Below are 12,037 nucleotides of genomic sequence, written 5' to 3'. Positions count from 1 at the left end.
ATGCCTATTGTGATTCATACAATATGATTATGAAAATGGCGAGTTCAGCTGAAAAGCCCTCATACTTACACACATACTCACAACCACAAGATTAGAATCATCATAATAGCAATGAGTACACACTCACGTTCTCCTAGGTGGACCACATGTCCATAGAGCACAGTTAACCATTGGCAGATGGTCAGCACATATTAAAATAATGACATGGAGATACCAGTAACATCAAGAAATAAGCCAGAATGTCACATAAATAATATTCATGATACAGCACAACTGTTTCACGTGTGCCTTTTGAAGATGTATTCTAAACATAATCTAAATAATTAACTCCTTTTGAGTATTTTAACTGAATCCATTACTGATTACATTTAGGACAATGTATTCCGTATTCAGGCACTAAATACTTTGTCAAAGTATGCTGCCTAACCATAGACTCAGACACAGGCGTTTTGAATATTTACATATCTGACACTCTCCCAGTTGCCGTCCCATTAAAGCCCCTTACTTTTTATTTCCCTTCCATAAACTCTTACACGTCCCCAACAGCACTGTTGACATCCACCTTCACTTCATAGTTCAGTGTTCAAGAGGAAATCCTTGAGAGAGGAAGAGAGAGGAAAAAAACAAAACTAAACTAAATGATATGTCGGAGTTGCTTCCAGGCTTCACGAACACCACTCGTTAATTAAGGAGAAATGCATTAGTCATGACTTGCATGGGTTTCGCATATTGATGAGGTATCTGTGCAAGAAAATGTGTTTACCCTGTAAGCAAAAGAAGCAGCCTGGTCCAGCCTGCCTTGGAATGCATTGGAAGAACCCTAATGGTTCATCATTTGATAAAAACAAGTAAGCTGTCTACAGCTGACTAGTTTTACAACATACCACACTATAGTCATTGAGAAAATGTCATTGAGAAAATTTGCTTTTTAGCTGTCGTTGTGGTACGCTTTAATGTAGTGTTTATTGGCCTCTTAGATCATGTTAAAATCTCCTCGAAGCCCTATTTATCAATGCTAAATCAGACCAATTAGCAGTACAGGAGAGCTGGATGCCATAAACATATTTCACAGGAAACATTAATCCTCCGTTTATCGGCAACAAAAGGATCCAGAATTTTTAATTAATGTTTTTATGGCATATTTATATACCATATATGGTTATATATGTACTTCAAATTTAACATTTGAAATATATGTATGATATTTTCCCTTTATAATAGTGCGTTACTATAATGCACTCAAGGGACTGGGGTGGCCGCAGGTCAATAGCAGCACAACCTCATTAGTTTTTTTTCTTTCTTTTCAAATGAAGACTTATTAGTAGCATGACATATGTAATATGTTAACATTCCCAAGCAATCATTAGGAATGCTGCAGTGGTGCGATGAACTTCATTATCATGTACCTTATAAAATTGGATCTTTACAGTTGAAGAGTGTGTTCTCTGCCTTGATGAGAATGTGTATGAAAAAATCTAATCATCCATCAGCTCATAATACTATACTTTACTTCATAGAGGTCATCAGCAGGTGCAGCCTGCCATCAGTGCCTGAGTGGAGTCAAGGGTTTTTAGTGACTTGCTTTAAAGCAAAGCTAACTTTTCACTCTTCTGAGTTGCAGCGTCAGAGCACTACAATATATAGGTTTTTGTTTTTTTTTTTTTCTGTGACCAATTTGTCTTGAAAGCTGCTGACCATTCACTGCCAGTGGCACTACCCTCTCCAAATTCCCTCTTGCTAATTGTACACACCAAACTCATAGGACTGGAGAAAGGAGATAAAAACTTGGCATGATACGAAATTTTGACCCTGAGCACAGGTATTCATCAGTGTCTCTCCAGGGATGACTTTGTAGAAGGAAGCACCTGAACCCATGTGGTCAGATGGTATGGCACAACTGCGACCTGTGTAAGATGTTGCTCCCAATTCCCAGAGTTTTATCTCCCCACTTGTTAGGGCGCTGAGTGTATTTCACCATGAATTCAAGTCCAGGCACCTTTTGGAGTGCAGTAAGTTGTCAGTAGTGTACTGTACAATCCAAAAAAAAAAAAGGCTTCTTGTGTGAGCACAGGCCATCATCCTATGACTAAAGAAGACATTTATCGAATGATAATAATTTTAATGTGTCTAAATGGCACTAAAACATTTTTTCAAAACATTCGTTCCCTAAATGTAAAGAAGAATGTAAAATGAATAATATAAAATTGTTATGGATGTGGGGCACGGTGGTGCAGTGGTTAGCGCGGTCGCCTCACAGCAGGAAGGTCCTGGGTTCAAGCCCCAGGGTAGTCCAACCTTGCGGGTCGTCTCGGGTCGTCCTCTGTGTGGAGTTTGCATGTTCTCCCCATGTCTGCATGGGTTTCCTCCACGTGCTCCAGTTTCCTCCCACAGTCCAAAGACATGTAGGTCAGGTGAATCGGCCATACTAAATTGTCCCTAGGTGTGAACATGAATGTTTGTGTGAGTGTCGACCTTGTGATGGTCTGGCGGCCTTTCCAGGGTGTCTGCCCACCTGCCGCCCAATGACTGCTGGGATGGCTTCAGCATCCCCATGACCCTGAGTAAGGATAAGTGGTTTGGATAATGGATGGATGGATGGATGGATGGATGAATGTTGGGGGGAGGAACTAGATTTGTGGCTAAGAACCTCAGTAAAGCTCTTGTTTGCCCCTTCCTCTCTTCACGGACTGTTGGCATAGCCCAGACAAGTGGTAGAACATCCTTTTGACAGTGATGTGAATTGTTTGGAACTTGAAACTCTAACGTGACATTTGACTTTATCGTGCTTTAGAGTGCTTCACAACATCAAGGACGTCCTGGAGAATAAGAGGGGGAATGAATGAAAACAACAGGTTTGCGATATTGCTGACAGAAGTAAATGTGGCAGGGTCAACCAATCTTCTTGTTTATTCCTATCAAAAAAAAAAAAAAAACTTAATTTGACCTTTATGTGGTGGCAAACATCTTTTCGGCTAAACAGGATACTTCTATATAGTTGTCTCTACTGAGGTACATTTGGGTTGGGACAAGAAATCATTTCAACCACGCAATTTTTATGACTCTTAACCCCACTGTCTGTGGCAGTCTGTACACAGCGAAATGCCTAACCACCGTGAGAAACATTATCAGAAGGGCTAAGATAAAAATCAATCCAAACACTCAAATTTGATGTTTAGCACTTGCCTCTCTGAGAGGGGATCCCACATATCCTGCAGATACGTTGAGACATTGATCATTTCTGAGGGCAAATCACTAAAGGAGTGGAGCCGTATGCAAAACAAAATTTAAAATTTTTTGTGACAGGTCGTACAGACCACACATACACAGTCAATGTTTCAAAGTGGCAAACTAATGCCGCTAATGCAGTGACTATCAATAAGTATGCATTAGAGAAGAGCACTATAAACTGAATAGTCTGGACACTGGAATCATTCCACTTCCGCAATCATGTGATGGCTGTGACAAACATTAACAAAAGTGACAATTACTGCAGACAAAAACTCATTCACTTGATAGTTTTACTCATGAGATTAGATTCAATTTTATTTCCACTGCACAGAGTAAAAGTACCAAGACAATGAAATACTTTTTTTTAAATAGATTTTTTCCCCTCCTTTTCTCCCCAATTACACTTGCCTATTTACCCTGTTTTCCGAGCCATCCCTGTCGCTGCCCAACCCCCTCTGCCGATCCGGGGAGGGCTGCAGACTACCACATGCTTCCTCCAATACATGTGGAGTCGCCAGCCGCTTCTTTTCACCTGACAGTGAGGAGTTTCGCCAGGGGGACATAGCGCGTGGGAGGATCACACTATTCCCCCCAGTTCCCCCTCCCCCCTGAGCAGGCGCCCCGACCGACCAGAGGAGGCACTAGTGCAGCGACCAGGACACATACCCGCATCCAGCTTCCCACCCGCAGACATGGCCAATTATGTCTGTAGGGACGTCCGACCAAGCCAGAGGTAACATGGGGATTCAAACCAGCGATCTTCATGTTGGTAGGCAACGGAATAGACCGCCATGCCACCCGGACGACAATGAAATACTTGACGTTTATCTATGGACCAATCCAGCAACCGATTTGTGTGTTCTGCCATCTAGCGGCGCTGCCATTACCGCAGTGGCAAGTCGTAGCAGGTCAGTGTGTTACTGCCCACTGACAGTGACAGCAGTATGTGTAGTAACCCTAACCCTAGATGAATAGAGATTGACTACTGTTAACCAAAACCTACCATTCTGTGGGAACAAAGTATTTTTTCTGTTAATATTCTTGATCCACTTCTGGCAAACCTCTTGGTCCTCTGCACGCTCAGGGAGTCTATGTAAAGGTCTCAGACAGGGGCACTCTTCATAAGGTAAAGGCTTGTGTGATTCACATTCAGTCTTTTTCCAAAGTTGAAGTTTGCCACTACTGTTGGGGCAGCTGCGAACTGCGCAGGTTCTTCTTGAACTCCTAGACATCGATGTCAAAAGTAATGTTACATAGAAAGTAGAGGTAAAAGTTGAAAATTGTACACTTCTCATGACAGTATGCATTCAAAAGTGCACCTATTGTAGGGACACGCCGCTGCAGTAATGGCAACTTGTTTACTTCCGGTAGTTTCCTGGATTCATGTATAAAGAAATTCTTATCTGCCACCAACAGTATCATAGTATGTTCCTTCTGTTTGTGAATATGATACTTTTAAACTATGTTCTCTCTGAGGATCACATTCCTCTACCTTCCAGTAATTTCTTCAATGAACAATGAGGGGGTGGAAATGGCGTAGAAGCAGCAGAGAAGCAAACATCGCTTAACACCTGTACTAGTGGTTTGATCCAGTTGTGGTACACAGTATACAGATTAACCACATCAAAATACAAATGGAGCAGCCAATACCTGATTATTTTTTTTTCAGTTAGTGATTACAGTTGCAAAATAATGATGCCAATTTCCTGCATTAAATTCACTGCATCGATGCAAAGGGTATGTGGCCACGATATAACAGTGAACATCCAATAGGCAGAACAGTAGACTATAGTATCACACACATGCAACAACAGGAATACAATAGAATTAAATGTAGTCCTGTATAGCTCAGTTGGTAGCGTGCCCGATGTTATGCCGGCATATATTTTGAGAGTGGCCCTGATACAGCCAAAGTTGAGGGTTCACTTCCTATTTGGGCCACCCATAGTGTAATGTGATGCATATATTTCAACGTAAAGTGCTTTTTGTCCTCAGACAAGAAAATTGCAACAGAAATGCAGTCATTTTGCTTATAACAGAAAGTACTGCAAAATACATCACAACAGAGGACGTCCGGGTAGCGTAGCAGTCTATTCCGTTGCCTACCAACACGGGGATCGCAGTTCGAATCCTTGTGTTACCTCTCGCTTGGTTGGGCATCCCTACAGACACAATTGGCTGCATCTGTGGGTGGGAAGCTGGATGTAGGTATGTGTCTTGGTCGCTGCACCAGTGCCTCCTCTGGTCGGTTGGGGTGCCTGTTCGGGGGGGGGGGGTAGCGTGATCCTTCCACACACTATGTCCCCCTGCGAAACTCCTCACTGTCAGGTGAAAAGAAGCGGCTGGTGACTCCACATGTATCGGAGGAGTCATGTGGTAGTCTGCAGCCCTCTCCGGATCGGCAGAGAGGGTGGAGCAGCAACTGGGACAGCTCAGAAGAGTGGTGTAATTGGCTGGATACCTTTGGGGAGAAAAATGGGGGAAAAAATCCATAAAGAAAATACATCACAGCAAAGGTGTAACAGCCAAAACCAAAGATATCATTAGGATAACAGTGCAAGACAAATCAAAAACAATAAAGTGCAGGTGCATTATGAAATGTTTACGTGGTACTGGATCTGGGTCTGAGTTGAACTTTGTTCAAAATTCTGGGAGGAATGATGCATCCTGACACCATGCCCTGGCATTTACAAAATTAAAATGATTGGCCCAACATGGCACACCCAGCCAAAAAGATCCTAAAATTCAAACAAGCTCAGCTTTCTCACCATTGCAGACAGAATCTTGATATTTGCTGCAAACGTGCATTTCACCCGTCTGAATTTTTTTTTTCCTGTTGTAGGTGAAAGTTTCTACAAATGGTCCAATTATTTCAGAGGGGACACATTCACTGTATATAATTATGTTACCCTATTTCAATGTTGTATTGTGTAAATTGCGTAAACACAACATCGATTGCACGCTGTCCGTCTTGGGAGAGAGATCCCTCCTCTGTTGCTCTCCCTGAGGTTTCTTCCTATTTTTTCTCCCTGTTAAAGGTTTTTTTTAGGGAGTTGTTCCTTATCCGATGAGAGGGTCTAAGGACAGGATGCTGTGTTGCTGTTAAGCCCACTGAGGCAAATTTGCAATTTGTGATATTGGGCTATACAAATAAAACTGATTTGATTTTGATTTGATTTATATAGCAAGATGCTAAACAACAGCATTTTGTTATAGCGCACCCCACAGCACATCAAACGATATCACAACAGTCAACTCTTCTCAGCTTTCCCTGTTTTACTGTCTGTCTGTCTGTCTGTCTGTCTGCCTCTCTTTCTCTCTCTCTCTCTCTCTCTCTCTCTCTGTCTCTCACTCACTCACTCACTCACACAAAGACAGACAACCTTTGTGACCTTACTCTCTCCCTCCCTCAGAGCACGATGAGTGCACCAGCGGCCAAAGTTGGTGCGATGAGAACGCCATCTGCACCAACACCATCAGAGGTCACCTATGCACCTGCAAGCCTGGCTATGTTGGCAACGGCACCATCTGCAGAGGTAAGGCCGCCCCCGGCAATTCCCAGCATGCCCCCTTACAACACTCTCATCTCCTCAACCCTGCACACATTTGGGCATTTCTCACTGTCTGATCTCCATATCATGTGCTTCTTCCGCCCTCTGCTTCCTCTTAACCAGAGATGATGAGAATTGATTCTTGCAGAACGTTAGCCTGTTTTTCCATCTTGCACTTCCTTTCACCTCCCTTGCACCCCCATACAACATGGCACCATAACAACATAAACATACACACACACACTGGGCCTCTTTCCACAGACAACACTTTACTAGCCCTCTCCACATGCTCCCGCCTCTAACCAGCTACACCTCATCTCCTCTCAACCTCACGTCAACCTCTGCACAGCCTGCTTCCCAACACTTGGTTAGGTGTCAACGGTTGTCTCGGGGGGGGGGGGGGGGGGAACAAAGTCTGGAGGATTGTCTGTGTTTGTTTTTGTTTGTGTATGTAAGGGGTGGAATGATATATCTCGAGCAAAACAAAAGAAGGACTTACCTGTTAAATTTACCACCCTGGGTCCAGGAGGTTGTATGTCAACTAAATGAATTTGACTTGAATTATGTTTAGTGATTTGAGCCCTTTGGTCCTAATAACTCAGCCCCCAGCGGGTTTTGTGCTGCCATTTTCACAAAATGGACTAACCATCACATAAAGTGAGCTTTGATGGCCAGAATTTACGACCACCCATGACAGAGAAGAATAAGTCCACAAGTTGTGAGCTAGTCAATCAAGGTAATTGCAATCAAAATCAATGCAATGCTCTTGACTATAAACATTAGCTGTCTGTCAAGAGTGCTCACAATACTAGCTTCCATCAATAGCCTGTTAATTGAAAAGCATCACAGTTAGCTTTGTGAACATGTTATTGAAGAAACACTTAAACAAGCAGCTGTGTTTGTACAGCAAAAGTGGGTTATCCCTGCTCTTTGTCCCAAGTGATTAACATTGAGGGGGTAAAATGAGCCAGATTTGTGTTTAAACAAACCTTAGCCAACATATACACCCATTCAGAATTACAATATGTACTTAACAGAATAGCTGTATTAAGACACCTTTTTTACTGCAATAAGATGGTGGGATTTTCATTATGAAATTACATTCACACTTCCCCATATTTGATTTTTATGAACGTTATATCTTTTATATCCAGATTGTTCCATCTGATAGATGTATTAAAAACAGCATTATTGGTAGTGTTCATGTTGCATATTTATTATCCCCATACAGTCTACTTGATATTCCTAGACATATACATACTCTTGGATTCTTAGGTACTCTTGTCACTTGTAGTCATTTGAAACATTGCATTTAGTCCCTCATATTTTTATGTGTGCATCCCACTAAGTCAGATTTAGTGGGAAAGCAATGACATTTGACTTGATTTTTTTTTTAACCACATGCTGAAATGTTGGCCCTGAGACCTTTTCCTACTTCACCAAGATGGAATAAACCATGATCCAATTACTAAGTATGGACCCAACCCTGAGCTTATGAAGATAGTAAACATCCCGATGCCTCGTGTGAGAGTATCTATGGATGTGTTTCTGCTTGTGGATTTGCCTTTAAATATATTTTTACATGTCATGTGTGTGTGTGTGTGTGTGTGTGTGTGTGTGCGCGCGCGCGTGCGTGTGTGTGCGCGTGCGTGCGTGCGTGCGCACACATACATGTTTATTTGTATTTGTGTGTGCATCTGTGTTTCAACTTGCACACGTGTGTGTACATGCATATTCAACTACATATTTGCGCGTGCACATGTTTTTGTTCACCCATACGCACTACACTTAACTCATGCATGAGTGGTGCTGCAGTGGGACTGTCAGTGGTGGTTCACGACAGAGGAAGCAAACCTGTCGATGACTCTTTATGACTGTCATGGCTTCTTCCTAAAAGGGCCTTATGGAACCTGGGGGAATCTTGAGGAAAGCCTTGTTCTTCTCTGGGGAACATCAGGCTCTCATAAGAGAAACAAAAGTGAGGTCTGACAAGAGAAAGACAGTATTACCAACCAGGCAGCTGGAATATCCAACCTGTAGTAATAATACTTGTGTTTACAGTAGAGACAGAACGACAAAATGTAGGAGAAAGCATTATGCTCCTCTCCTCCTGTGTGCTAAGCCTCATGTCTAGGGCTTTATTTGTCCATAAGGAGATTCCATTTGCTCTTGAGATTGCCTTTTGATGTTATTTTCAAGAGGCTATGTGCTTCCGCTTTACTGTTATCTGAGGAGTGAAAATATCAATTCTGTTAGGCCTATGCTTCTTAAATGATGAATTCAAGAGACTTTAAGGAAAACTTCAGCCGGGCCCTCAGTTGGTTCTGTTTACAAATTGGAAAAATTCCAAGCTCAGATTTTGTAAGGTATACCTGATATATAGATTGATAATATTGATCATATTCATATCCTGCTGCACTTGTGTATTTCAGTTTGTGTGTGTGTGTGTGTGTGTGTGTGTGTGTGTTTTCCCCCTTGTTTTTCTATCCCAATGGGGAAAAACCAGAAACCACCTACCTGGTGGGGACATTTTATGGGTCCCCATGAGGAAAAGAGTCTATTTTAGGGTTAGGAGATAGGTTAAGGTTTAAGGTTAGAATTATGATTAGTTTAAGGTAAGGTTTAAGGTTAGGCATGTAGTTATGATGGTTAGGGTTAAGGGCGAGGGAATGAATGTAGTGAATGAGGGGTCCCCACAATTATAGAGAAACTGTGTGTGTGTGTGTGTGTGTGTGTGTGTGTGTGTGTATGTGTGTGTGATAGGTAGTGATGGAGAGAAACAAGCCATTCACATCCCCACTTCCTCCATAATAGAGGCAGGCATTACATTAGAATTGGCGGCAGGTGGGAGGCAGGTCTAGAGAGAGATCAGTGCATTTGCAAAGTGCCTTCCAGACAATTTCCACCTTTGGATTGTCTCCAGCCCCACGGTACACGAGCCGCACAACAGAGCTCAACTTCACCGCTACCGCCACATTTTTCATTCTCAAAATCATGGCTAAAATGGAAATGACTGAATTAAGTAATGAGTCAACTATGGCCAAGAGCAAAATAAATTTAGGAATACAAATGAGCTCATCCTATGATCAGCTTATCATGTTGACTTTTTATTTACAAGTAGCACAATGTGAGAGCACATAACATGACAGTTCAACTAAATGATCACATCTTTTCAATTCTGATGAAGCGGAGGGGCAAATTCTGCACTGACCCCTTATATTGTTAATATAGCCATGAAAGCTCTGCTATGTTTCAACTATTGTATCCTTGCCAATTAATAGTATATGCAGAGAGAGATGCAGAATCAGCCTCTACTTTCTCCCTCCCCCAAGAACTCATTATGCTGTGATCGGCAACAGCAACGGCCAGTCGACCTAACCCCCACCCCCACCCCCCACCCCTGTCCCCTCCTACATTACCGCAGCCCTCTCAGGAAAAGTGGAATTACTCTGAGAAGAACAGTAGTGGTTCCTTAGACCCTCCATGCTAATGTTAATTATCCAAAGCGCACTTAGCTGGCTTTGGGTGAGGACTTGTTGAAAAGCAAAGAAGAGGGCAGATACTTGTCATGGTTTGGTGTTGGTAATTGAGAGGCTCTAATCATGCATTAATGAGGGACAGCACAGCCCATGCGGGGTTTGTGGGTGTATCCTCTACCAGGAGAGAAAAAGGAAAACCATTTATATAGTGAATCTGATACTGGGCAGAGTGAATGTTATCATTAAGCCTTATCATTTACGCACAATGAATGACTCTTAAACAGAAGCAGATTATACAGTGTTCTTGTATATTCTCTTCTTCTACAGATGACATAGCAATTACATTAAGGAAGGCACTATTTCAAAGGTATGTGGTTAATTTGACAACTTGAAGTTCACACTATGAGTGCCTGTTTGCAGTGATGTTAGATATTTTTCTAATTCTCCCTCGCACTCAGTTTGTTTTCGGAGAGCTGGTGTTTTATTTGCTAATACATACATATGTTGTGCTCATATGATTTGATATGATTTGGGGGGGTGGCATTTTCTCTAACTTGGACACATCCTTTACCATCTAGCTGGGCATGTGTGGCATCATAGCTAATATGCCATGATGTAAGGTCCTTTTGTGGTATTGATTCAACCTTCACTATTTTGTCCTGACAATTTCTGCAACAGACCGCCATACATCTCTCTTCAACAGGCTGTACATTTTGATACCCTCTCCTCTGTGGTAAAAGATGGTTGGTTGGACACTAGGGTGGTTGTTACCAGGGTGAACCTATTAGATTTCCCCAGATAGGCTCATGTCAGAGATGTGTAATGCAGCTGCAGTATGGGTCTTGGTGGGGTGAGTCCCTCTGTCTCCTCTCTGGCTGGGGTTCTGCCTCGAAGATCTCAGGGGAGAGAAGCCAGAGCACACGTGTCAACCACAATCAATCAATCTTACTTGGCCCACTTTCAGACTCTCACCCACCGAAGGGGCGATTACATCGCAACCTAAGATTCCAGGGAGTAATTATGAGTAATGTTCTTGCCAGAGCAATGCCATGGCCCTTTTAGTGGGTCTAAGTGCAAAGTAGGTTTCCCATCTGCTGATATTATGCAAATGGCTGATAGAGTGATAAATATGACTACAGAGCAGAGGCTCATACTTTTGGCCGTTTTAGCAGTTTCTCTATTTAAGGTATAAGATATTACTTGCCGTGCTGAAAATGGCTTTATTTACCACTTGTATGGGGTCTCTCAACATTCAGCTCTTTATCCCCAAACCAGAGTTTGCATCCAACCAAGATCAATCCCAAAACCCCTCCTTAGCTGGTTAACATTCGGCAGTCCCCTCCCTGGTCCTGTATTTGACAGCACTGCAGAGGCCCCTGTCCCCAACATGCTGTAACAGAGATGATTGCTGGGGCACATGAAGAGTGGCCTCCATCTCTAGAGCCCATTTCACTGCTATTGATCCCAGGGTTGACTGGATGTGAGAGGAAACGAGGAGATCAGGTTCACTATATCTTTACTTCATCCTTCTCTCCCCTGCTCTTTTGCACTCTCTCCCTCTCTTTCTTTCTCTGTCACTTTGTGTCTCTGTTTCTTCCTTTTCCTTCCATTTGTCACTCTTTTTTCTCACATATACTGTCTCTCTCTGTCTCAACATCGCTCTTTCTCTATCATTCCATCTGTCTTTGTCCTTCTCTGTCTCTTTGTCTCTCATATCCCCTTTGTTTCTCACATCCACACAGTCTCTTTTCTCCAATCCTCTCTGATATTTCTCTGTTT

General features: G+C 42.6%; 1 protein-coding gene across 1 annotated transcript in view; it reads left to right on the top strand.

Annotated features, from left to right (window-relative positions):
- LOC130111478 (protein kinase C-binding protein NELL1-like) overlaps window positions 1-12,037 on the top strand; it is a 429,520-nt gene that overhangs the window by 315,216 nt on the left and 102,267 nt on the right. Inside the window, exon 14 of the mRNA XM_056278686.1 lies at window positions 6,642-6,764. Coding sequence (XP_056134661.1) covers window positions 6,642-6,764 — 123 coding nt within the window. The remainder of the gene's footprint in view (window positions 1-6,641; window positions 6,765-12,037) is intronic.

This window comes from Lampris incognitus, chromosome 4, assembly GCF_029633865.1.
Source record: "Lampris incognitus isolate fLamInc1 chromosome 4, fLamInc1.hap2, whole genome shotgun sequence".
NCBI lineage: Eukaryota > Metazoa > Chordata > Actinopteri > Lampriformes > Lampridae > Lampris > Lampris incognitus.
Note: the sequence above shows the minus strand (reverse complement) of the source record. Positions and strands in the feature narration are given on the sequence as shown.